At 43.4% G+C, this 27,845-nt stretch overlaps 1 protein-coding gene and 1 long non-coding RNA gene across 8 annotated transcripts in view; one reads left to right on the top strand and one right to left on the bottom strand.

The window, feature by feature from the left end:
* The first annotated feature begins 3,514 nt into the window (after positions 1–3,514).
* Positions 3,515–8,728, top strand: LOC133630114 (uncharacterized). Its single transcript, XR_009821192.1, has 3 exons — positions 3,515–3,760; positions 4,552–4,850; positions 8,149–8,728. It is a non-coding gene; the product is annotated as an uncharacterized LOC133630114 (long non-coding RNA).
* LOC133630112 (anion exchange protein 2-like) overlaps positions 6,764–27,845 on the bottom strand; it is a 45,432-nt gene continuing 24,350 nt past the window's right edge. For 4 of the 7 annotated variants that reach the window (XM_062021426.1, XM_062021428.1, XM_062021427.1 and 1 more), the window contains 19 exons: positions 27,604–27,707; positions 26,845–27,056; positions 25,310–25,446; positions 22,683–22,863; positions 22,356–22,491; positions 21,506–21,695; positions 21,328–21,436; positions 21,060–21,244; positions 20,746–20,953; positions 19,831–20,037; positions 19,614–19,762; positions 14,830–15,024; positions 14,040–14,279; positions 13,877–13,966; positions 10,996–11,162; positions 10,388–10,641; positions 10,148–10,317; positions 8,359–8,532; positions 6,764–8,278 (listed from right to left, as the gene is read on the bottom strand). In XM_062021426.1, coding sequence (XP_061877410.1) covers positions 8,198–8,278; positions 8,359–8,532; positions 10,148–10,317; positions 10,388–10,641; positions 10,996–11,162; positions 13,877–13,966; positions 14,040–14,279; positions 14,830–15,024; positions 19,614–19,762; positions 19,831–20,037; positions 20,746–20,953; positions 21,060–21,244; positions 21,328–21,436; positions 21,506–21,695; positions 22,356–22,491; positions 22,683–22,863; positions 25,310–25,446; positions 26,845–27,056; positions 27,604–27,707 — 3,189 coding nt within the window. In that variant the 3' untranslated portion in view covers positions 6,764–8,197. Of the gene's footprint in view, positions 8,279–8,358; positions 8,533–10,147; positions 10,318–10,387; positions 10,642–10,995; positions 11,163–13,876; positions 13,967–14,039; positions 14,280–14,829; positions 15,025–19,613; positions 19,763–19,830; positions 20,038–20,745; positions 20,954–21,059; positions 21,245–21,327; positions 21,437–21,505; positions 21,696–22,355; positions 22,492–22,682; positions 22,864–24,329; positions 24,423–25,309; positions 25,447–25,591; positions 25,756–26,844; positions 27,057–27,603; positions 27,708–27,845 lie in introns of those variants that run through there. The other 3 variants (XM_062021432.1, XM_062021429.1, XM_062021431.1) reach the window with 3 other exon arrangements.

Genomic DNA, 27,845 nt, shown 5'->3' with positions numbered 1-27,845 from the left:
TCTAAATGTGAATATTTAATTTGAAAGTCCCTATTGAGGTCACTACACATATTTAGGAGATATCCCAGTGTTCTGTTTTAGTTTCAAACCTATGAAGCATAGATAAATAAATATATATATATATATATATATATATATATATATATATATATATATATATATATATATATATATATATATATATATATATATATATATATATATATATATAAAAATAGTGTACTACATTTGACGCTTGAGAAACAAAGTTAGAAAGACCAAGGATCTATGAATGATCCGGCAGGATATATGCAAGATAATCTAATCTGCATTGACCTGAATCTCAAAGTGTGCTGTAAAATAGAGTTTAAATCAGGGGTGTCAAACGTAAGGCCCGGCCCGCGAACAGGTTTTAACCGGCCCGCGGGATGAGTTTGCTAAGTATAAAAATGAGAAATAAACTAGTGTTCTAAATGTGTCCACTGGATGTCGCAATAGCAATTCTTTGTATCTTTGTAGATGATGCTACATATGTAAAAAAAAAAAAAAAACACATGATGTTAGTGCACCAGTCGAGGAAAATGATCAAACTACATAAATAACATCCTGTAATTTAATTTTGATATTATTTTTTTTATCTTGATAGATTGAAAATTAACACCAATGAGTTGACTAATGAACATTATCACATAATTTCTTCAGAAAGTATAAATAACGACAAATAAAGATAGAATACTATTAACCGCAACATGTAAGTGTAAAAACAACAACAACAAAATCATTTTTTAATCAAAGAAAACAATCGGAAGTTGTCTTTATTTTGAAGTTATCGTGCCGAGATTTTACCAGTCTGGCCCACTTGAAAGTATATTTTTCTCCATGTGGCCCCTGATCTAAAATTAGTTTGTTAGCCCTGGTTTAAATGCTTCAATTTGCTTGAAATACACAAAAATATGTGGAAAACTTGTGCATGAAAACAAAAAGCTTAATATTGTTTTGCACAAATTTAATGACCAAAGGTAAACAAATGTGTTGCTAAAAATATGCCACTTTAAATGTATACAATCAATAAATCACTTGCTCCAAATAAATCAAATGATAGTTTAAAAAAAAATGGAGTGAAGTACTGTATATTTGGAAGTTTTACCTCAGCGTCTGACTTTTCCAGACTTCTCAGGAAGCGAAAATGGTGATGCACCCCAGAATGAGAGTTGAGATGCACTAAGGCAAGGTCCACTCCTTTCTTGTAGTCTTCTGGGAGCTGATCGTAGGCATCCTGGGCTTGGGCCGACTGCAGAAGGGCTCCTCCAACACAAACCAGCAGCAGCTTCAACACGACCGCCATTTTCCTCAGAGTGAAAGTCCACTGCGGGGTGAACAACCCTTTGTGTCCGTCTGTCTCTCCGGCAAACACCAAGCTCCAAAACAAGTCCTGCTAAGGCTGCTGAGGACTCAGTACAAGGACCGTCTAGCAGCTTCTGCGCCAACTTTTTATCTCCTCTTCCAGTAAAAGCCTGTGGGGAGTCACACTGAGGCTTGTCTTGACAAAAACATGCAGCTGCATGACATTCTGTGTTTTTACACACTTGGCCCACTCAGCCACATCCTGGAAACAAGGTCAATGAGCAATGAGGAGACTCAAAACAATTTGAAAGGTCAATAGGGGTGTCTGGGGCCCACTTTTGTCACGGTTCAGCTCCCTGTAGGATACATTTACGGGAAAGTGGGTCACTTATGGCAAAAGTCTTTAATGATGTGGCACCTGTGGATACATCCGAACACATTAGTCACAAAGGTTTTAGCCAATGAACCAAACAATCACTAATGGTAAGTTCTAACCAGAGGGAACATCAACTAGGATTTACTTCATTTGGAAGAGAAAACAACATAAAAGTAGAGATGTCGATAAATGCTTTAAAATGTAATATTGGAAATTATCGGTTTCGGTTTCAAAAAGTAAAATGTATGACTTATTAAAACGCCGCTGTACGTAGTGGTACACGGATGTAGGGAGAAGTACAGCGCGCCAATAAACCTTAAAAGGCACTGCCTTTGCGTGCCGGCCCAGTCACATAATACCTACGGCTTTTCACACACACAAGTGAATGCAAGGCATACTTGGTCAACAGCCATACAGGTCACACTGAGGGTGGCCGTATAAACAACTTTAACAATGTTACAAATATGCGCCACACTGTGAACCCACACCAAACAAGAATGACTAACACATTTCGGGAGAACATCCGCACCGTAACACAACATAAACACAACAGAACCAATACCCAGAACCCCTTGCAGCACTAACTCTTCCGGGACGCTACAATATACACCCCGCCCCCCGCCCCCCCCACACCTCCCACCTCAACCCCGCCCACCTCAACCTCCTCAGGCTCTCTCAGGAAGAGCATGTCCCAAATTCCAAGCTGCTGTTTTGAGGCATGTTAAAAAAAATAATGCACTTTGTGATTTCAATAATAAATATGGCAGTGCCATGTTGGCACTTTTTTCCATAACTTGAGTTGATTTATTTTGGAAAATCTTGGTACATTGTTTAATGCATCCAGCGGGGCATCACAACAAAATTAGGCATAATAATGTGTTAATTCCACGACTGTATATATCGGTATCGGTTGATATCGGAATCGGTAATTAAGAGTTGGACAATATCGGAATATCGGCAAAAAAAGCCATTATCAGACATCTCTACATAAAAGCGTTCTTTTTAACTATCTGGACTTTTTCTAACTAATAGTGGAAAACTGAAAATATTTCTAAAAGTCTGTGCAAGTATTTATTGCATTTTTGCTTACAATTTACACTTACACTCCAAACCAACAGGAAGCGCTGTGCTGCCAGACAATCTGTCACTATTACCACAATTTAGGAATGCTAACTTCTGTAGCATGAGACGAAACTAGCTGGTAAAAAGGTCGATTTCCATTTCCTGGTCTATAAATGCTTCATAATTCGCTTAAAAATTGATGAGACAAACGACTAAGGTTTGCACGACCCTTTGTAAATACGCTTCCATTCTTTCTTGCTTTTGATAACCCTTTTGTTTACTTCCCGCTTCACTCCATTTTGACTCACTCTCGCCTCACAAGGACAAAAGTGGTATTACAGGTAATACAGCATAATACTGCAGTGTTGTCTTGAATTTGCTGCAAATACTTTCAAATCAGGTTTTATTTTGTAATTTATTATGTTATTTTTATATATATGATATATATATAAATATAATGTATTATTATATTTATAATGTAATTTTCAATCAAGGAAGAAATAAGAATTGTAAATGGTTTGAATGCTTTAAAGAAGGCCATACATAGACAGGAACTTTGTTGCCTATTTAAACTCCATTATATTTTTTTCAACACTGTGACATTACAATAGCTTGATCATAACAAATAGACTGACTCTGCTTTAATGTTCCAGAAGAAGTCAAAATAAGTAGGACAAATACATTTGCACAAGTCAACATTCACTTTGTTCCGATCGATGCCAGAAGGTTTGTTGCTCCGCTGCTGTATGCCAACCTGTTGCAATGCTCCACTCTGCTCACTTTCACCTCCTGCCAATAGAAATCCAGGAGAAACGTTAGACATTTCTGCTTTCTAACAGCCAGAAACACGAGAGCAGACCAAAAGGGACCCACCGCTGTGACGGCCGGTTTGTGCAGACAGTTGAGGTACGGTTTCGGCTCTTGCTCAATCTCTCCTTGGAATGTTTTGTAACAAATGGCGCAGTCGATCATGGGCTGCACGGGAGCAAACAAAAACAAGTAAGGACAAGCCGTTGTGGTCACATTCCGCATTTTTTTCTTCTTCCCGTAAACGTGCTTACAACGTCATTCCTGAAGTGACACCCTGCTGGATCCACTGTTCCTTTTTGGCATCGGGTGGCTTTAAGGTAGAAGTGGTGGTAGATGTAGACCACATCGAATCCGGCCTGGAGGAGAAGATAGAGAGAATTAAATCCATATAAATGAAAATCCTCATATTCTTTTGAAAAGGTCACAGGTCAGCTAAAGCAAGAAAAGTACCTCCACGTTGGACTGCGTGACACTCCTCAAGAAGAGAAAATGATTCTGGATTCCGTTGTGAGCGTTGAGCTTCTCCAGGGACAAGTCTACACCTTTCTTGAGGGCTTCTGGAAGGTTACTGTAAGCCTCTTGTGCATCAGCACAGGTACACAAAGCTCCAGCACTGAGCAACAGCAGCAGCAAAGCAGCCATCTTCCTTCTTGTTTCTGTCGCAGTCAGACTAAATAACGTACCACCCTCTTTGTTTCGGGGAACATCCTGCCCTCTTTTTTCCCCCAAACAGAGGAGACAGCCTGTGGGGACAGACCGTGTGGAATGCTGGCATTTACAGTAACATCTTCACATTTTAGGGCAGCCATTTTCCAACATACAATGCTTTTACATCATTTTAAATGAAGTGTTTGTGTCAAATGATCAATTAAAGAGGTCAAATTATGTTTTTTTTCTACATTTACAACACTTCCTTGTTGTCTACATAAAATGTAATAGTTGTTCTTTGGTCAATATTTTGCATATATTATGTTTTACAGACCGTTTTCAGGCCGCTTTCTGACCGTCTCTTCAGGATGTGCCATTTTGTGGGCTGTCTGATTTACGTGCCTCCACTTCAACAGCGTCTTCTCCCCACCATCTTTGCTGTAGTTATAACGCCTATAATGAGTTTACTGACAATTTAAATTAATTTCAAACTTTATGCTATTTTGTTTTAAAAATGGCAACAGTGGAGGATGCATGTCCATGTACGAGCCAGTCTGCCCCACAACAAGAGGAAAGAGAAAAATACGGAGCTTATTGACTACAAGTGGCGGGCACACGCAAAGCACTCTGGGTAAATTTGCACCATATTTGGATAATCCTCTAATGTCAAATCTGGAAAAGACGTCCCACTTGGGGAAAATTCCAAACGGCTCGTTCAGCAAAAGGATGAAGGAAGGCAAGATTGTTTTATAAATATTCCCGCAATGCCTCACGGTTTGATTTCAAATTTTCGGGACTTACGCAGATCCCAACTACACAACAGCAGGGAACAGGTAAGAAAAGTTGGTTTTGTATAATTGAATTTCATAAGATTAATTAGATTGCATTAATCAAATTTCACTCAACTTTTTAACTGTATTGCTAATGTTGAGATAAACAGTGCATCATTAAATAATGAGCACAGTATTCTTCAAACCTTGTCTTTTAACCCCAACAAGTAAGCAATTTTGACTGCAAAATCATTTTTCATGTCTAAACAAGCCAGTGACTAACCATGTTTCACAACTGATACTACAATTCCCAGAATACATTGCGGCATATCGCTTCTGTTGGGAGTAGTCACTGGTTAGCATCATGTAGCGCTCTTAAAATACATTCAGAGTATAGTTTTATCGACACAAATTGTTGGAAGGGATACTTTCTGATATTAAAAACACATAAAAGTGCAAAGTATATATTTAAATTTGCTAGATCACGAGCTTAATTGGCTAATTCCGGAGTACAGACAGCGTTTGGCGACCCGATAGTTAGTGGGATATGTGGCTCATAGCGAACACTTCTGTAGTACACTTGAATAAATATACTACTTTATACACCATATGAATATACTACCATATACACTGCCTACTTAGTTCCCGAAAGCATGAATTTCACGGCCTCGCTGCACACTCACCATTTGAGGCGTGTTGAGTGCAACATCCGGGTACTGAAAATGCTAATTCTAAGCAGTTAACCCAGCGGTCGGCAACCCAAAATGTTGAAAGAGCCATATTGGACCAAAAATACAAAAAACTAATCTGTCTGGAGCCGCAAAAAATGAAAAGCCGTATAAAAGCAACACATGACGTAAGTGTCTATATAAGCTATAATAGACTACTATCAAAATGACTCCATTAGTAAATCAGAGGCCACTTAGAAAGTGACATAACTCCTGGAAATTACTGGCTTTTAATGGCCAACGGTGTGTCCAAGTTAAAGGAAACGGCAGGCTGTCTTATATTAATATATTTATTACAATCTTTGGCAAGCTGGGTAACGTTTGCTGTGGTCTGGAACAACATGGCACACAAACTATCTGAAATGCAGCCAATATTACATACAGATAATGTGTCACTGGGGCATGCAAAACTAAATTTTATACAAAGAGGATAAAAGTAAAGGATATTAAATGAGCTCAAATATACCTACAAATGAGGCATAACGATGCAATATGTACATACAGCTAGCCTAAATAGCCTGATTAGCACTCCAACAAGTCAATAACATCAACAGAGTGCACCTTTGTGCATTCACGCACAGCATGAAACTTTTGGTGGACAAAATGAGACAAAGGAGTGGAAGATTTTACATGTAAACAAACTGTTGTGTCACAGTCCACACTATGCTGAGTTCAAGAACCGCCAAAATGAGGACAAAACGATGTTCAGCAAATACTCTCATCAGTGAAGCATACACACAAACATATTAAACATGGGCTTTCTAACAATTGGGAAGGTTTATGTCATGTTTGTCCTCAAACAAAAAACATTCTAAAACAAAAAAATGATTTCCCCCCATCTTTTTCCATTTTCAATACTTTAAAAAAATGCTTCTGGGGAGCCACTAGGGCGGCACCAAAGAGCAGCTCAAGAGCAGCGGGTGGCTGACCCCCGGCCCGAGTTAACCAGATGTAAGGGATACAGTTAGCTTTTTAGCTGTCGTGTTAACATAAATAACGACATGTAACGTTAAATGCTATGCCGAGCCAAGAAGACACCCACAATAAATAGAAAATAGCGTTTATTTGTCATCAATATTTGAACCGTCAAATGTACAAGGGAACATCAGTAGTGGCCTCTGTGTTCATCATTCTGACACACACAGAGCACCTTCACATCATCCACAAGCAGCACAAGCAAACAAAAACAATCCCCTTCATCAGTGTGTGTGTGTGTTCCAAATGACCCCAATAACAGCAGTAAGGGCTCACATTGCGATAGATAAATAAGAGTTATTTTTCATTTACTGGATGCTTGCAGCCCATCTCTTGCTAAGTACCCTGCAGGCACTTGAGATTTTGTGCAAATTTGTGACAGCAAACAGGCACAATATCGCAAACATCAACACTTAACAGTAACAGGACATTCTTTTTTGACACACTCAAAGCTACCTATCCATGCCACAGCTGAAAAAACATGACATACAACACACACACACACGCGAACATCCCCCCCACTCACAATTTAAGATCCTTCCCTCTCACCAACGCAATTTGAGATTGTCTCCACAAGTCTTTGCTCAAAATGCAGTTGACTGTATATGTTTTCACACAGTTATTCGCCAATGATTAATGCTGGAATGTCAAATTTTTAGTAGGATGTGAGCCTATGAGAGTTTGGCAATGTAGTGACAACAAACAATCCCACAAACAACCCAAGTGACAACTCAATTTTACAGTTTTTAGTATTTATAACTCTGCAGACTATGTTAGCGTTCTACTAACAACATGTGTTAGTGGCTCTAATGTGTAAGCAAGTGTTGTTTTGCTGTTTAAAAAAAAACAACTAAAATAATATTCGAGGCAGAAAAGTATATTGCCCTCTGCTGGGCAATCTTCTAAACTGCTGTCGGCGGTTAAAAACACAATAATGACAGGTAGTCAGTCAGTAAGCATAAAACAATACGAACTTGGAGATTTAAAACATTGAGTTAAAGTTACTCGTCTGATTTGGTGTCTTCATTTATTTTATTTTATTTTTTAAAAGTGCTACTAGCTTCTTCAAGAGACGGGTAAAGTAAAGTGAGAGGTTGTCAAAATAAGGCAAAAGACGACTCGGATCAAAATCCTCCCAGTACACAGTTATGTCATGTAAGGCACTTGGTAAGCTAAAAAAGAAAAACAATGACAGACGCAAAAAACTAACTTGAACAGCAGTAAGTGTGAATATAAAGGAAGGCATCCTCTATATTCATCACATATTCAATGTGAATCAAAACAACCTTTCAGGGCTAAAAGAATCACTTTGCAACTCGATTTAACGTGATAGCGTTGTCAGATCATTTGGAATCCCCTGAAATACTATTTAATATGAATAATAAAAACCTACATGACCGCTTGTTCTTGAAGTGGGCCTTAAAGGTCCCCTCTTGGCTTGTTTTGTCACTAATAGGTGATGCTGATGAGGAGGTGTTCCAGGAGGAAACTCACAGCCTGGGCAGCTACACGGGCATGTGCATCTCAGAGTACTCGTCGTGACACTCGCGCTCGTCGAACGTGGGCTCCACGTCGTCCGCATCCAGCTGCAAGGACAGAAACGACATGGATATGTGGTCATGTGCTATCTGGACGGAGGAACGACTTGCGGCGGCGGCACGCTCACGCAAAGCATCTCCCGCCCGTTGAAGATCCGCGGCAGCAGGAACATCTTGACGGGCACGGTGAGGATGAGCACGAAGGGGAAGGCCAGCGACGCCTGCGTGGACATGACGGCCCACAGCGCGGCCAGACACACCACCTGGATGCAGGTGAAAAGGTGCATGCGCAGCGTTCGCACCTGGATGCAAAATCAACAAAATGATGGATCAATATATTGATAAATTATTCATTGTGTCTCTACTACAGATTGACGGATGTTTTTTTCAGGGTCGATACTATTATTAGTAGTCAAGGAGGTCCAATAACCGATTTTTGAAGTCGATATTAATTTCCAATAAAAATGATTTAAACATGAATAATATATATCAATAAACAGCTGGATAAGGCTTTAAGTTGTTTTTTTTAAGATAACTTTAGGAAACCTCGGATCAGTAGCGAGATAGTATTTTATGTAGCGCTAATGTTGTGGTTAATTTAGCACCAAAAAACATCAGGAGGTTTTACAAACACCTTTAATACATGTGTCTAAGAGGACCATCAACATTTGCATTTCAAAATATGGGAACTCTCCTGGGAAAATTTGTAAAAATATGGGATTTCTCTTCATCACAATAACTCGCCATCTACTCAATTTCATAGCGGTTTATGAATTTAATGTATTGTAAGTAGAGATGTCCGATAATATCGGACTACAGATATTATCGGCCGATAAATGCTTTAAAATGTAATATCGGAAATTATCGGTATCGGTTTCAAAAAGTAAAATGTATGACTTTTGAAAACGGCGCTGTACGGAGTGGTACACAGACGTAGGGAGAAGTACAGAGCGCCAATAAACCTTAAAGGCACTGCCTTTGCGTGCCGGTAGAATCACATAATATCTATGGCTTTTCCCACACACACAAGTGAATGCAAGGCATACTTGGTCAACAGCCATACAGGTCACACTGAGGGTTGCCGTATAAACAACTTTAACACTGTTACAAATATGCGCCACACTGTGAACCCACACCAAACAAGAATGACAAACACATTTCGGGAGAACATCCGCACCGTAACACAACATAAACACAACAGAACAAATACCCAGAAGCCCTTGCAGCACTAACTCTTCCGGGACGCTACAATATACACCCCCCGCACATTTTTTCCTGGATGTTACAGAAAGTATGAGAATGTGTGAGCTGCTGCCTGCTCTTCTTTACTTATAAAATACATCACCTATTTGTCAAAATATTTACAAAAAGTTTTGAATTTTGGCAGAGGTATCTTTTCTGTTGTTGTCATGTCTCTGTTGTGTAGCTATTTGATATAACCACAGAACATGAAACTCTGACGCGCGAGTGGGCAGTGAAATCAAACCGGAGAAGAAATCTCAAAAGAAGTCTAATGCCCTGTCAGATATCAAAACATATTTAGGGAGAATTATTGACAATAAGAGTAATTTTATTCTTAAACTAATTTTAAAAAAAGAAAAATTTCATACATAGGGCAAACAGGCTGGTGCTTGAGCAGTGGTTATTACTATCTACTTCACAATTTTTTTAATACTAAATATTGGTGTCATATACATTGTATCTGCTGATATAGTAATGTTGTAGTTGTAAAAAATAAACAAACATTTTAAAAAAGGCCGATACCGATATACGTCAAAATGATAAATATCGGCGCTGATAATAGATCAATCTCTGGTTTCTACTCATTTGTCAAATTAACTGACAAATGAATCCTTCTTTAATGATCCTGTTTAAAAATGATTTTATGTTGAAAGGTAAGCGTGATGTGTTTGTCACCTTGCGGACGTAGCTGTGGTCAGGGTGGTACTTTGGCGGCATGAGCAGCAGCATAATGCGCTCGGTCAGCTGGATGCCGTTGAGTGACATAACCCCCATGTAGAGGAAGATGCCAAAGAGCACGGCCAGCGGGATCTTGCGCAGGAGGTCCCCAATAACGATGGACAAACCTGGAGGGGAGAAGACAAATGAGACGTCCTCCTTTGAACAAGGCGACGCGAGACATGCGGCGACACCCACCAACCAGGATGGCCACCAGCAGCCCCGTCACCCTCTGCTCCTTCACCTCCTGGATGCGGGGCTTGTCTCCAGGGGCGACGGCCTTGCTCATGACTGTGAGGGCGTTGACGTGGGTCACCGAGCGGACCGTGGCGGCCGCCATCCACGGTAGGCCGAAGAGGGCCGAGGTGCCGCCCAGCACCACGATGAGGAGCAGGTCCAGATGGAAGCCGGAGCCTTTGACCAGCATGCGCTCTTTTTTGCTAACAATCAGGCTAAAGGAGAAACACACAATTTTGAAGGAAAATGCTAACACACTCTTTGGGTAAAAAACACATTATAATCTCCTGATGTTTTTTTTTTAGTGCCACAAGATGGCACAAGCATCATTTCAAATATCATTAGTGGGTAGCTTTAGCCTGCTCTTTAAAATGTTGCCAAATTCTTTACTATTTATGCCGGCTCAGCAGTTTCCCTATGCTATTTCAACATTGGTTCATTGTGTTGCGCAATATACTTCTAAATAAATGACAATGTGGTCAAAGAGAGCGATGTCCTCCTTTCCACTTTCTAATGCACTCCAAATCCTTATTCAAGCAAAAGAATGACGTAAATGAAGAGGGCCTCACGTGGTGATCTGAGTCTCCATGAAGATGAGGATGAAGACCAGCATGGCGGGTAAGCAGCAGGCAAACATCATCCAGATAGGGAACTCGCGCTCGCTGCCTAGCGGACTGATGAACCATCCTCGCTTGTCAGGTTTGGTCACAGATAAACCGCTGGGAACGTTCAGTTTCTGGACAAAGGGAAAAAAAAATGTGCAGTATTGTATCCTTTAAAAGGGCAAAGATGTGTACATTAATGAGAAAGAATGTAAATGTTGACACTAAAAACTAGGGATGCACAATGTGGGTTTTTTCAAGACGATACTGATAACTTCCTGCTTCTCACCATACTGTAGTGTTGTGTCGTTCGCGAACGATTCGTTCGAAAGAACGAATCTTTTGAGTGAACGTACTGAACCGAATCACTTCATGAACTGATTCGTTCCTTTCTCAGTTCAGTTGAGCTCCGCCGCGACCATGCCGGTATGAGTGGAACTGGCGCATTCTGTGACTCACTGAACCCTCGACGTCGGCGAACGACGCAGCCAATGAGAGGGCGGGGGGAGGGACTGAGCGAACGATTCGTTCACCGCGGATTAACGACATGAATCACTCAGTGAACGACAACGCTCTCGCTCTCTGCTCTGCGGGGGCGGGGGGTAAAGTGTAGGGCAGGCTGTTTTGAGAAGATTTAAAATAAAAATAATAACTAATGTATGTACACATATATAGGCTATTATTTACACAGTTATTGTAACAAAAATAAATTTCTCCTTGGGGATCAATTCTGATTCATATTATTATTATTATTATCCATTCTACTGCAACTGTTGTTGTTGATGTTGTTTAGTAGCTATCATCATCATTATAATAATGCTGATTTGCAATTAAACTGTACTGCTGCTGCAGAAGTGATTCGGTTCACGTACTGAACTGCGGCCACAGTGTGGCGCTGTGTCAGTCACTGATTCTAGTGATTCAGTACAGTCAAAAGAACTGCAGAAGTGATTCGGTTCACGTACTGAACTGCGGCCACAGTGTGGTGCTGTGTCAGTCACTGATTCTAGTGATTCTGTACAGTCAAAAGAACTGCAGAAGTGATTCGGTTCACGTACTGAACTGCGGCCACAGTGTGGTGCTGTGTCAGTCACTGATTCTAGTGATTCAGTACAGTCAAAAGAACTGCAGAAGTGATTCGGTTCACGTACTGAACTGCGGCCACAGTGTGGTGCTATGTCAGTCACTGATTCTAGTGATTCGGTTCACGTACTGAACTGCGGCCACAGTGTGGTGCTGTGTCAGTCACTGATTCTAGTGATTCAGTACAGTCAAAAGAACTGCAGAAGTGATTCGGTTCACGTACTGAACTGCGGCCACAGTGTGGTGCTGTGTCAGTCACTGATTCTAGTGATTCAGTACAGTCAAAAGAACTGCAGAAGTGAATCGGTTCACGTACTGAACTGCGGCCACAGTGTGGTGCTGTGTCAGTCACTGATTCTAGTGATTCAGTACAGTCAAAAGAACTGCAGAAGTGATTCGGTTCACGTACTGAACTGCGGCCACAGTGCGGTTCTGTGTCAGTCACTGATTCTAGTGATTCAGTACGGTCAAAAGAACTGCCGATCCCATGAAAACAAGCCACATGAAAACAAACACACGTCCCCATTATCTCAACACATAAAGTTATGAGAGTAGACTACTAGTCTACTAGCAGTCTACTGGCGGGGGGTAAAGTATAGGGCAGGCTGTTTTGAGAAGATTTAAAATAAAAATAATAACTAATGTATGTACACATACATAGGCTATTATTTACACAGTTATTGTAACAAAAATAAATTTCTCCTTGGGGATCAATTCTGATTCATATTATTATTTTTATTATTATCCCTTCTACTGCAACTGTTGTTGTTGTTAGATTAACGCGAGTCCCTACGCAGTGCGTGGGCACTCGCGTTCACCCTATTTGCTGCTTCTCCCGCGAATGTCTGCACTGTACTGTACTACATACTGTACTAAGGGGCGCCCCCCTAGTGTTGTGTCGAAGGCGAACGTGATTCAGGGAGGGGCGGTAGTGTTGTGTGGGCGCCTATTTGCTGCTTCTCCCGCGAATGTCTGCACTGTACTGTACTACGCACGCCCCCCCCCACTCCTATTTTTATTTAGGGGGGTGGGGTGGGGGGGGGGGGGGGATTCGGTGAACAAATTTTTTGAACGAATCATTTCAAGGAACTGATTCTAGTGATTCAGTACAGTCAAAAGAACTGCCGATCCCATCACTACCATACTGATGAACTTATTTAAATCTATCATTTTTTTAAATGCACATTTAACCGTAGTTAATGCACACCTTTCTTTGCGGCTGGCTTTAGGGCAGCTTCTTTAGCGGCATGCGTTCTTTGTAGGCTTTTTAAAACCATGCTGACATTTTAGATGGCTGGTAAGGTTTAATGTGTTGAAGTGCGATGGAATTTTTGCAGAACATTTAGTGAAAATAGCACATGAAATGTATTCCTCCGAAACACCATGTTTATTTTTAACGAGATCAGGGGAAGTTTACAACACGAGTAGGAGAAAAGGAGACCTTGATTTGCTCAGCCTAAGTCACCTAAAGCACAGTACAGGTAATCTCGCCTTATTTTTCTCATGTCAATCTCATGTTTTTTTTTATGTTAATTGTATCATGTGAAGTCATACTTCCTCATATCGGCATGATAATTATCTGTACAATATTTATCATGCACTTCTACTAATGACACAAAGCTGACATTCAGGCAATTTTTTTCTTTAAAAAATGCATATATTGTATTGGCTTTTAAAATGAAATATATCAAAACGTCCCATGCATTCTTTTAATTTTTCAGTGTACGGCCCTCAAAGGAAAAAGTTCGGAGGCGTTGATGCTTACTTGTGTGTAAGTGTCATCCACGCTGTAGTCCACTAAGACCATGCTGAGAATGGCAATCGGCACCCCGAAATCTCCAATAATCCTGCGAAGCTTCAAAAACACAAAACGGTAATTACAACAAATCCATTTCAGGCTTTTGTGGGACGAACAATTCTCTTCTTACCCGGCCAGGGAAAAAGGCGCTGTTCTTGAACTTGCGCAGGTAGAAGGCGATGAAAAAGGTTCCCGCCATAAGAACCAACGAGAACAGCGCCGTGTTGGGCTCGCCAGTTGGACCAGCGGCCTGTGCCATGTCTGTGCCGTGGATTGGCAGCGCTGTGACGTTTTCAAAGGTGGTGTTGGCGGTGGCGGTGGCGTTCAAAGGTGCGAGGGGGCAGCGTCTCAGTGGATGCTGCTTGAAAATCTGCAACAAAGAGGCTACATGTCAATACGAATTATAGACAGTCACCAATGATTCTCAAACTGTGGTATGTGTACCATTAGTGGTACGTGGGCTCCATCTAGTGGTACTCAAAAGAATCAATTAGGTGATCAGTATTTTATTTTCCTATATTCAAACACAGTGTTGCTGTTCAAACTGGGTGTAAAGTTAGAGTGGCCAAAAACATTAAACAATTTGTTAAATAAAAACTCGGGCTTGTTTTAGTGAATACTTAGGCCTACTACGCTGCTTTATTTCAATTTTGGTCATTAGTTAAACCAGTTTGAGAAACACTGTCAAAGACCATTTAAGGCTCTCATTAGTTTTGTGTCAGCATATTCTTATTGCGATTAACACCAATCACTGCTGTAAAAATGGACACAAAAATAAGCCAGGATTAATAAATCCGCAATCCAAAAAACTCTCAAATCCAATCAGTCAGCAAAGCTTTAACTCAGTTCTGAAGCAGGTGCAGAGATTAAGTCAGCTGCGTTTAATATCATAGAGGATGTTTTTCTTTGGTCTTTTTTACCTTGCCAAGCTTCATGAAGGTCTCGCAAATGAAGATGAGAGAGATGAGGAAGGAGAAGATCTCCTGCGTAAAGCGAGAGACGAAGCGCACCAGGAAGCTGCCCTCGAAGGCCACCGTGACGAGCACAATGACCACGAGCCAGAAGCCAATCCAGACGCGGCCTGTCAGGTACTCCATGTCGTTGGCTTTGCAGAACTGGGGAGAGACCACCACCGTTAGACCAGACTGAAGACAGAATGTCCTGACCAGCAGGTGGGTAGATTGATACCAAGGTAATATACAGTATGTATCGGATCGATACTACTATTTCTCTGCTACATTTTCATTCACGTTTGGCATATATTTATGTATTGTTTTATGGTGTTACCTCAACTTAAGAGTGCCCCAAATTAAGAGTGTTTTGAGATAAGAATTGTCTCGTCTAATCGTTATGCTTTAAGTTACTAGCATCCCCGCCTTTAGTTGGCGTATCAAATGCCACAGTGAACTCCGTAAGACCAGATCAAAACATCTGGTCTTACTCGAGTCGCTAGCATTAGCTTATAGCTTGTAATCAAAAATAATTTTGTTTTTCCCAACTCTTGGAAGGAAGAAAGTCAGTTTGAAGGACATTGCTGAGAAGAAGTGGATGATAGTCATTGAATTAAAGAAATAAATCATCAAACTCAAACTTGCCAAAGCACCATATGGAAGCAGAATTAGTCTAATGCCAGCAGAGAATATTAAAATAATATCCAAATGGCGGACATTTATCCTGGAAAATATGGAAACGCTGCTGATGGTGTGTTGACGGAGAAGCAGCTGGAAGGAAATACCGTAGCAGTCCACTCTCCAAAGCATATGCTGTACATTATTATTACATTACACATTACTGTAGTTAGTAGTAGAACATTCTATTGTTTTTTATACAATATGTCATACAGAACATACAATATGTCTTATCTAAAAGTTATGTTTATTTTTAAAAGGCATGTGACATGTTAAAATTGTGCTGTTGATTTGAAGAAAAGTGTTTTTGAGTTGCGAGCTTCGTCATAGAATCAAGTTTGTAAATTGAACCACTACTCTAAATAGTTTGATGGTTTACAAAGTTTGGAAATACTTAATTGGAAAATTGAGGGCTTTTGGCGCAAAAAGCCAAAGAATTTGTATACTTCATTGGAAAATTGAGGGCTTTTGGCGCAAAAAGCCAAAGAATTTGTACGAATAATAAAAGGGAATACTACTTTATTTGATAAATTCTTCAAATATGTTTGTTGATAAAAATACATTTGTTTTATTATTAGTGTTTCATCCAGGTTATAATCATGATCAACAAGTTAAAAGACAAAAAAAATGTCACAAAATCATCAGATCTTGAAAACTGTCTAAGAAAGAAGATGGATATAAAGATTTGTACTAATCGCCCACCTCTACTGACAACAGCTTCAGCTAACTTGGAACATGTTACAGCTGAACAGGAAGTGAATTGAAATATGAGATTTAAATATATATGATATATATATATATATCATCATCATGGCGCCGATGAAGGCTGCCTCTGTGCTCTCGTGCGCTCTGTTTTGTTTGTTTTTGTGCGTAAATTGTGTGTCCGAGTGCTCTTACACTCGCGAAGAGCTACTGAACATCAGATCCATCATCCCTATGGACTTATTACCGGTCATCTTAGCGTCAGCTGCGGATTTGATTCATTCTTTGATCAAAAGAGGGAGACCGCACCGAAGAGGAAAGAGAGCGGGCGCCCTTGTCCGTCTCCGCGGACGGGGATTACGCACGCCTCTACCAGGCATCTTTCTCTCCAACGTCCGCTCACTTGCCAACAAGATGGATGAGCTAGCATTGCTGATGAGAAGAAACAAGGACTTTTCCTCATCTTGTGTGTTGTGCTTCACGGAGACATGGCTGAGCGCGAGTGTCCCGGACAGCGTGGTTCAACTGGAGGGCTTTCATCTTCTCCGCGCGGACCGAGACGCGGAGCTCTCCGGCAAAAAAAGAGGCGGTGGAGTCTGCTTCTTTATCAACAGCAACTGGTGTACAGACGTGACAGTGATATCCAAACACTTCTCTCCTTCTCTGGAATATATTTTCATTCACTGTAAGCCCTTTTACTCACCGCGTGAGATCATTTCATTCATTCTGGTGGCTGTTTACATCCCACCCGGCGCGGACGTGCGTGATGCTCAGCGCACGCTTGCAGGACAGATCTTACATGTGGAACAGTCTTTTCCGGAGTCTCTTGTTATCGTGCTTGGTGACTTTAACAAGGGAAATTTGAGCCAGGAAATACCAAAGTATAGGCAGTTTATTAAATGCCAGACCAGAGAGGAGAACACTTTAGATCACTGTTACACTACAATTAGCAAGGCTTTTCATGCAGTCCCGCGCGCTGCTCTTGGACTATCAGATCACGTGATGGTGCACTTAATCCCTTCATACAGACAGAGACTGAAACCATTGAGTGTTTCACAGACGAGTCTGTGGACGAGCTGCGTGCATGTTGGGAGACGACAGACTGGGAGGCAATTGGGGCGGCCACGGACAATCTGGACGAGTATACGGACACTGTGACCTCATACATACAGTTCAATGAGGCCCGCATCATTCCAACGCGCACCAGGGCTTGTTATAACAACGACAAGCCCTGGTTCACACCCAAGCTCCGACAGCTGCGCAAGAAGAAGGAGGCTGCGTGGAGAAGCGGGGACCGGAGTACCTACAGAGAAGCGAAGTACCACTTCAACAGGGAAGTGGAGAAAGCTAAATCTGTGTACTCTAACCGTCCAGAGGAACAGTTCCGCTACAATGATTCTGCGGCCGTTTGGAGAGGGCTAAGGGCCCTTACGAACTATAAGCCCAAAACCCCCCAGGCCCTGAATGACTGGACTGAATGACCGGACTCTCGCTCAGGGCCTCAACACACATTACTGTCGTCATGAACGGCCTTCAGCTCATCAAAGCCCTGCTCCCCCCACCGTCACCCTCCCCACCAATGCCAGCACTTCATTAAAGGAGTTAAAGGACTCCAAGGACATCACAGGACTCCAAGAACATCATAGGACTGTAAAGGCCCTCTCCATCCGAGAAGAGGATGTACGCCGGCAGTTCTTGAAGCTGAATACGCGGAAGGCCCCCGGGCCGGATGGTGTCTCCCCCTCCACTCTCAGACACTGTGCGGATCAGCTGGCTCCTGTCTTCACTGACATTTTTAACACCTCTCTGGAGCTATGCCGCATGCTGTCCTGCTTTAAGACCTCACCATTGTCCCTGTCCCCAGGAAAGCACGGATCACAGGACTAAATGACTACAGGCCGGTTGCGCTGACGTCTGTGGTCATGAAGTCCTTTGAGGGCTTGGTCCTGCCCCACCTCAAGGACATCACCGCCCCCCTCCTGGACCCACTGCAGTTCGCCTACAGAGCCAACAGGTCTATGGATAATGCAGTGAACCTGGCCCTCCACTTCATCCTGGAGCATCTGGACTCCCCAGGAACCTACGCTAGGATCCTGTTTGTGGACTTCAGCTCTGCCTTCAACACCATCCTCCCTGGACTGCTACGAGACAAGCTCTACCAGCTCAGCATGCCCGACTCCCTCTGCTGTTGGATCAATGACTTCCTGACAGACCGAAGACAGCACGTGCGGCTGGGGAAGATTGTCTCGGACAGTCGAACCACGAACACTGGTACTCCTCAGGGCTGTGTACTCTCCCCCTGGCTCTTCTCCCTGTATACAAACTGCTGCACCTCCAGTCACCAGTCCGTAAAACTGCTCAAGTTTGCGGATGACACCACCCTCATCGGGCTCATTTCGGATGGCGATGAGTCCGCCTACAGGAGAGAGGTGGACTGGCTGGCGTCCTGGTGCAGCCTCAACAACCTGGAGCTGAACGCCCAGAAAACAGTGGAGATGATCATGGACTTCAGGAAAGTCACAGCCCCACCATCCCCCCTCACCCTGATTGACTCTCCCACCCCCGTCTCCATTGTGGACTCCTTCCGTTTTTTGGGCACCACCATCACCCAAGACCTCAAGTGGGAGCCGACCATCGGCTCCCTCATCAAGAAGGCCCAGCAGAGGATGTACATCCTGTGGCAGCTGAGGAAACTTAAGGTGCCGACCGAGATGCTGGTGCAGTTTTACTCAGCCATCATAGAGTCCATCCTGACCTCCTCCATCACCGTGTGGTTCCCCGGCGCCACAGTTCAGGATAAGCATAGACTGCAGCGCATCGTACGTGCTGCTGAGAAGGTGATTGGCTGCAAGCTCCCATCCCTCCAGGACTTGTTCTCCTCCAGGACCAGGAGGCATGTGGGTCGGATCACAGCTGACTCTTCTCACCCTGGACACAAACTATTCTCCCCTCTCCCCTCAGGCAGGAGACTACGCTCCATCCAGACCCACACCTCCCGCCACCTGAACTGTTTTTTCCCCTCGGCCATCAGGCACATGAACAATAACTTCTTACAGTAGCTCCTTGAATTCCTTGAATTCCTTGTAAGTCTATAACAAGATCTGATAGCTCAGTTACAGCTCTTTTTATTACCAAATATGTGTTATATGTGTTTTATGTTGCACGATTGCACCAAGAAAAATTCCTAGTTTGTGAACCCGTTCTCAAACAATGGCAACAAAACTATTCTGATTCTGAAATGACACAGTGGGTTTATATTAACCATATTAATGATTAGGATAACGTGAACCTACTGCAATTACACTATGTAGCAATAGAGGACACCCTTCATTGTGTTGCTTTTAAGCCCCTCGTTTACAAAGAGTGTTACTCACAGTGTAAAAAGCTTCTTCAAACACCATGAGGGGTCCAGAGAAGCCCACAACCAAAAGAGGCTGCGCTCCTAGCAGGCAGAAAACAACGCCTTGCACTGCTGTCGACACAATGAGCTCCGACACACCAATAAGACCGTCCGTCTTCTCACCTGAGAGCAAACACACTTTAACGTCTCAGGTATGTGTCAAATGTTTTGTCCTTTTTGTCGGCACTCACCCAGGAGGCCTCCGAAAGTAATGGCTGGAGAAAGGGCGGCAAAGTAGATGAAGATGACGGCGGCCATGCACTGGGTGTTAAGGGCGTCCTTGAAGTCACTGATGTATTTTGGGTAGCGGCGTCGCACGTCTCGCACCAGGCCACCAAAGGGGCGCCTGCTGCGCTTTAAGGGGTCATCTGATTTCTTTGAAGGTGCAATGAGGGCTTCTGGGTAACAGAAGGACACAAGGTTACACAGAGTCAGTCACACAACGTGTCAGTACACACACTGTCAGTCCCAAAGTTTGTGTAGGTTGCGCAGTTTGTGTCAGTCAGTTACATAGTTCGTGTCAGTCACATAGTTTGTGTTAGTTGCACACAGTGTCAGTCGCACATAATGTCAGTCACATAGTTTGTTTTAGCTGCGCACACTGTTAGTAGCAAAGTGTCAGTCACATAGTTCCTGTCAGTTGCACACAGTGTCAGCCGAACAGTGTCAGTCACAAAAAGTACGTTAATAGTTCATGTAAGTCGCACGGTTTGTGTCAGTCGCATGTATTGTCCGTGACACGCACAGTGTCCGTCACACGCACAGTGTCCGTCACACACACAGTGTCCGTCACACACACAGTGTCCCTGATACTCACAGTGTCCGTGACATTCAGTGTCCGTGACATTCACAGTGTCCGTTACACACACACAGTGTCCGTTACACACACACAGCGTCCGTCACACACACACACACACACACACACACACACACACACACACACACACACACACACACACACACACACACACACACACACACACACACACACACACACACACACACACACACACACACACACACACACAGTGTCTGTCACACACACAGTGTCCGTCACACACACAGTGTCCGTCACACACACAGTGTCCATCTACTGAGAAGCCAACCTTTTTCTTCCAGGCTTTTTGGTTCTTCTGACAGCTTTCCCTCCTCCCTCTTGCGCATCATCTCTCGCTGGAAACGAGCCACAGAACGAAGGAGTTCGTCCCCGCCCATTTCCGATGGTGGCAGCACAATGCTGCAATCCAGGAAGGTGTTGATGGCGTTCAGGAGATCTTGTCTGTCGTCTGCCAAGTAGGCAGCCTCGTGGAATTGCTGGATGAACAAGAAAAATAAGTTCTCTCGAGGACCACTCATGCGCTAATGTAGTGACTGTGAGAAAACAATTTAAGTAATGAGTAGAGACAAACTTCGTCCACACCTTATCCGACATGAGCGTGGAGATGGAGCGTCCAATTTGGTGGTAATCCATGCTGGTGGTAGAGGGCCCGAGCAGCACAAACAGGAAGCGGACTGGCACAGGCACCTCCAGAACCGATTCCAGCTCCACGGCCTCCTGCAGCCGCACAAACGCCATGGTGGGCTGCTCTAAGAAGTCCACGCTACCTGGGATGCAACAAGAAGAGAGCTGGTCAACACGTGATGTTGGGAGATGATTCAACAGCGCTTATTGCGTTGCCATGACTCACCCACAAGGACAACAGTGGCTTCTGCATTTTCTGGAATCTTCTCAAGGAGTTTGAGCTCATGTTTGGACTTGGACTTGTGCATGCCTGACACAAAGCCTGGCTCCTTCTGCTGGGGTGCGACAACACAGGAGGACTTTCTAAATAAGATGTTCTCAACAACTTCCCCATCCCGACATACTTGCACGTCGTTCTTCTCCACGTCGCCCCACATGTCCATGTCGCCGCTGCCCATCAGGGGATTGGTGACAGACGGCTCAGTCTGATGGGCGTGGTTGGCGCTGTGGTGGTGGGTCATGACGCTTCCCAGGCTGGCGGCCGATATATTCCTGGGGAAGGGGGCGCTGTGCTCCTTGTCGTCGCTCGGGTGGCTAGGGCAGGCGGGCAGAGGGAGAGAGAGGGTAAGCAGGAGGAAGAGAGGCAGCGACCAGGCATGACGCCATCTAGTAGTAGCAAGGAGCAAGTGGCAGCGAAGGAAAATACAGTTTAACAGCTGCTTGTTCAAAGATGATTTCCACACATGGACTGACCACTCCAGAGTCCAGACCTAAACCCCATGGAGAATCTTTGGAATGAGCTGGAGACGACTTTTCCCTGTCATCCAATCAATGCAATAAAAGCGCCCCAAAAAACCCATACAACTCTGCACAAAAGTAAATGTTGGGACATTGCAGAAGCGTGTGGAAAAGATGCCACAGCCAAAGCATCCGTAATCAAAGCTAAACCTAATATTAGAGTGTGACTTTTGTTTTTTTAGCCAGGCAGCATCTTGTTACATGATGTTTTTTTACTCTTTGTTTTTTGTTGTTTAATTTCATTTTTAGAAACATTTCACAGGCTGCTTGTCCCAAATGGCCCCCGAGCCACACTTTGACCTAGACTCTGCTGTTTTCCCATTATGCACCTCACCTCATCTTACACATCTGTTCACTGACGTGTTTCTCTCTTGGAGCAAAATAAATTAATCTTTGAGGAATTTGGGCTGGGGAGGAAATGACCCCAGCAGGGTCCCTGATGTGATTTGCGGTCACCTGTGCTTGAGCAGCAAGGCCCTCAAGACGTTGGCCCGGTCCTCGGCTTTGATCTGGTCAGAAATGATCATCTTCTCCACCACCTGATGGGCGATGCCAGGCAGGGTCTTCTGGTCCAGGTCCAACAGCACTGCACCTGCACACACACATATGTAAACACACCTATGTTAACACACGTCAGTCATCTACACCACTGTAGAAGAGTTTTTTCCAAGATGATAAGAATAAAGCTCAGTTTCAATATGTTTATTACTGTTGTGTACAAATGCAATGCTTATTACAAAGAGCAGTTTAATGTAAAAACTAAAACTTGGTTGGCCCTCTTACCGTGCGAGATGGTCTTACGGAGCTCCAGCAGACTGCGGAAAGACAGCGAGGCCACATGCGGCTTCCCCCAGCGGTCCGTCTCCTCCTCCACATCCTCCTCAAACTTGATCCACCTGGCCGTCTCCTTCCACTGCATCTCCTGGTTCTTGTCCATGGTTAGCTCGTTCAGCTCCACAAACACCTGAACAGAGAATCCTACAAGTCAGTTCATAAATAACCGCAAAGCAAGCTGGAAAATACCTAACATGCTCATTAATGAAGTATGCACCAAATATTCATAGTGGAAACTGCTTGTTTGTTGTTCGGTGCTTTTGCATGTCGATATTAATGTTATTACAGGTTCCATGCTTACTAGGGAAGTAGGTGAGTTCTTTAAAGCAGTGGTCCCCAACCACCGGGCCGCGGCCCGTTAATGATTTTATTTATTTGTTTGTTTTAATTAAATCAACATAAAAAACACAAGATACACTTACAATTAGTGCACTAACCCAAAAAACCTCCATTATTATGTATCCATTATTGATCATTGTACAGCTAGTTTTATTATATAGCGTCTTGATCCAGTGTAATAAGGAGTTGCCAAAATTGGAAAAAAACTAAGCTTTTACAAATAAGAACAAGAAATAATTAGTTATTTCTGTTTTATGTCGTTAAAGTTATTAACCACATCAAAGCACACGCACTTAACTCGCGCCTGTTTGAGCAGCTTTGTGAGGAGATGGACGTGGAGCAGACGCCTTCTCTTTAAATAAGACGGTTATCCCGTGGGAAATCACTGGCCAGAGTATTTGAATTACGAGAGCCACTGCAAAGATTTCTCTCAGAAAAGAAGTCACAGCTGGCAGAACATTTCAGTGACGAGGAATGGGTCGCAAAACTGGCTTACTTATGCGACATATTCAGCTTGCTCAATTAACTCAACCTGTCACTTCAGGGAAAAATGACAACTGTATTTAAATTGGCAGATAAAGTAGCTGCATTTAAAATCTAACTGGATTTGTGGGCACGGCGTGTGAACAGAGGCATATTGGACATGTTTCCAACATTGGCGAGGATTTTGCGTGAGACTGAGCCTGCGCCTTCATTCACCAAGCTGCTGCACGATCACCTGACTGTGCTTTTAAAAGAGTTTGAGCGCTACTTCCCAACTTCAAAAGACCCACGAACTGCCAAGGAATGGACGCGCGACCCATTTGTCAACAAAGCAGATGAATCCAGCATGTCTGTGCAAGAAGAAGATCAACTGCTGGAGATCGCAAATGACGGCAAATGACTAAAAAAAAAAAAAAAAAAAAAAAATTATACTAATTTTATGTTGTTGGTGCAATATGCTAATAAAGGTCAATATGAGTACACAGTGGATTCACATTTATTATTTTAATTTTTTCATGACAAAAAAAATAAAATAAAAAAAATAACACCTCCCCCCCCGGTCCGCGGGACAAATTTTCAAGCGTTGACCGGTCCGCAGCTACAAAAAGGTTGGGGACCACTGCTTTAAAGCACTTCACACATCGTGCTGAGAAACACACATACAAAAAAACAATAATTGTTAAAAGACTTAGTCCAAAGACACTGTTGTGAGCGTCTGTGTCGCATGCCTGTAAAATCACGCTCACAAGGGGTCAAACCTCCACCCCACCTCACCTTCTTGTAACTTACGGCCAGCTGGCTGGTGCCCATGTCTAGCAGGACGCCTTCGGGCCGCGAGGCGGAGCGATACAGAATCACGGGCAATGGCTGGAGGAGTGAGACGGGGCAGTAGAGGACTGAAAGACTTACACAGTGCCCTCAAACTTATGCACGCATGTGTCTACCTGTCGGGTGCCCGCAAATGAGAATGTGTGTGTGTGTTAATAAAACATAGCTCAACAACAGTGTATGGTTACCGCAGTTTCCACGTTCATCCATATTTAATCACTTACCCACCAAACATCCAACTTTAGAGATGATGATAATAGGCAGGTGCGTCAACAACTGTTACAAATGAGTAGTAGTCAAGTAGGTCAAAATATGCTGAGCTACTAAAACATATTTGAATAATGATTACTTTTAGTGCCATAGCATACTTAACATTCAATTGTCAAGTATTTATCTCCTTATGTTGAATTTTTATTTATAGAATATTCCCTGGGCACCAATAAAACTTTTGACACCCCTGATTTATGATAACATATTTAAAAACGTTTAATATGATGCGGTACACCACTGCAACCTAAACCTCATTACACCACTGCAACCTAAACCTCATTAATGCACATTTAAAGCTAATAGTATGTTTGTAAGGGCAGAAATGTCAATTGCAATTATTGCATGTATTGAGTCTTAGATTGTGAAGATATAACTAAGGTAGCTAATCTGCGTATATACTGTGTGTGTGTGTATAAATTAGTATATATTTGAAATAGTTCAATTCAAAAAGTGTACATTTTATTTTCTATTGATTCAGTACACACAAATTGAAATATTTCACAGATGTATTTCTTAACCTTTTTAATGAACAATTTACCAAAAACATCAAAAACTTCCTGAGCCTTTAAATGATTTCTTTGTCTGAAATGATCTTGTAAATAACATGAAATGCATTGAGATATATATTGTATTTGTCGGAATGACAGGTGTCTCACCTCGTGCGGGGTGCGGTCCTGCTTGCGGCTGCGTGTGGTGGACTCTTTGTGGCCCTTGCCGATGTGCACCGTTTGGCCCTTTGTGCTCTTTCTAACCAGGTGCCTTCGTACGCCGGGGACATCTTCGAAACGATGACCTGGTGGTTAAGAACAGATAATGATTTTTGGGTGAATTTGTACTTCCATTCTGTGGTATACAAGCAACCTAATGGGACGCTAGGCTCCACTGACTTTTTACAAGCTAACCTTTGTAACATGTCAAAGAATCTCTGCTGGTCTTACCTGTGTCCTGACTGCTGCGTCCTACGTAACAAACTGTGATGCTTCGGATTCTGTCCTGCATTGACTAGTCTGTTGTCCTGCTCATGAGTTGTCATTGGACTGAGGAGGTCCAAAGTGAAGCTGCACCATGATACGTCTTTTGGATGTAACCCGGCAGGCGCGGCGGCTCTTGAAAGAAAGGGGGCGGACTCTGGGTTGGGCGGCACAAACAGGTGTGTACGACACGCACGTTTATCTGACCAATCGCAAAAAAGTCCGGATTTTTTGACCGCTGCCTGACCCCACCCCTGTCCATAAGGGTTTGAAGCCATCAGAGTAGATCAGTGCGCAGTGGTGTGAAGTTTCTGAGGTGGAACAAAAGGGGAAGACAGGCGATCTAATAATTCCTATTGTTGACCAGCAGCCAGGCACAGAGACGCTTTCCCAGGATGATTTGCGGTGGCACAGCGGATAAAAGATGACACCGGAGCGAGACGGGATGAACCTGCTGGGAGGCTGGACTCTTTTGTCACTAAGCCCCATAATGACTGCACAGCCAAACCTCCAGTCGTAGTCTCCTTTTTCCGACTTTGTTCCACTAATTAATTAGAGCTGTGAACCCTGTGTCCAGGTTGGACAATTACCACCGTGCTGGCTCGGGCTCCCATACAGAGGCCTCAGCTGACGGCAGGAAGGGCTAATTTAATAACTAAGGGGGGATTGCATGCCACATCCTCTAATAAGCTGCTGCCCCCTGCTGAGGGGTCGCCTTTTGTACGTGCAGTACATCACCTACCCAGCCCCAGGCGCCCCTCTTAGAACTGACCGCATGCTGAGCAGCGGTGTCAGGGCGCCCACTGCTGGCTAAAGACCTGACTTGTTCATGTTTACTACTTCTTCGAGGTTGGCCTTACATGTAATCTCAGGGCATTTAATCGATCACAACTGGACTGTTTGGTTCTACTCTAGACTAGATCTGACCAATCTAAGTCTATGAGCACGAACTGATGAAGCCTACTCGAATGAGAGGCAAAACGTCTTCCAAGACAAACCTAACAGTACAGTTGCGATTGATTGAACGCCCTGAGCTTACATTGACCTTGATGAATGAGAACATTCATAGACATGACTTACATTTATTTTTATTTAATACAGAGCAGTGATTTTTTTTTATTTTATTTTTTTTATAAATATTCATAGTCAGACTCGCAAGCTAAAGAGAAAAATGTTCCAAAATGCATCTCAAATTATCAACATAGATCCAAACGTCTCACTCTTAATTCCATCCAGGTCAGCAGAGGCGAGCGTCTGAGCCTCGCTCTCGTCTGTGGGGATGCGCTGGTACTTGGCCTGCTCTGCACCCGTCATGTTGCCCGTGCGCCGTCGCTCCTGCAGGTCGTAGTTGCGGCCAGTGGACAACAACCTGGCTAGCGGCGCGTGGTCCGACGGAGGATAGTGGACAGCGCTGTCGGACAACTCTGGTGTGCTAGACGGGGGTAGAATGACAAAATGGCTTTGGGTCATTTAAAATGTACAATTGGGAACACATAAGATCCCGTACCTGTTTTGATGTTAGTTGCAATACCTTTCATAACAGAAGTTTCTCAGTATCATCAAAAACAAGATATGAACAGATTTGGGAGAGCCATGTCTGATACCAACTTAATGAACTCACCGTCCTTTAAAAGAAAATTTTCCAGTGATATGTCAAAGCGATCGTATAAACTCCTATCAAGAAGTTTCATAAAAAGCAGGTCCAGCGAGCGCAGTGTGTGCTTATGCGTTATCCCAGCACAGACTCAGTACAATACAGAGACGTGAGAGCATAAATGTCATAGGTGGAGCCTTGGCTCTGCTGAGGTGTGCTGCGTCGTCTATAGCGACAGTTGATATATGGGATTACCAGGGTCCATCCCGTCAGTAGGCCCAGCAGGCCCACTAAATGCCGAAGACATGGCAACGCGTGTGCCTTGCCCGGCTCAAAAATAGGGTGGGGGGTGGGGGTGGGGGGGGGGGGGGGGTGGAGTACTTACTCCGTGGATGTGGCATCACCATGATCCGCTCCAACCCCTGACAGCGGAACAAGTTGTATTTCCCGGACAGGGCTGCCCATATGGTCGTCATCGGATACGAAGAACTGTAGCGGAATATCGCTTATTATGAACAGGACCACACCAAAACATCACATTTAGGTACATTCAAGTATCTAGCCATTCATCTAGACAGGAGGTGTCCAAAAGTGCGGACCATGAGCAATTTTTAAACCTGCAGCTTG

Source organism: Entelurus aequoreus, linkage group LG15 (assembly GCF_033978785.1).
Source record: "Entelurus aequoreus isolate RoL-2023_Sb linkage group LG15, RoL_Eaeq_v1.1, whole genome shotgun sequence".
In the NCBI taxonomy this organism is placed as follows: Eukaryota; Metazoa; Chordata; class Actinopteri; order Syngnathiformes; family Syngnathidae; genus Entelurus; species Entelurus aequoreus.
The sequence above is the reverse complement of the archived record's forward strand: the minus strand, read 5'-3'. Positions and strand labels throughout refer to the sequence as shown.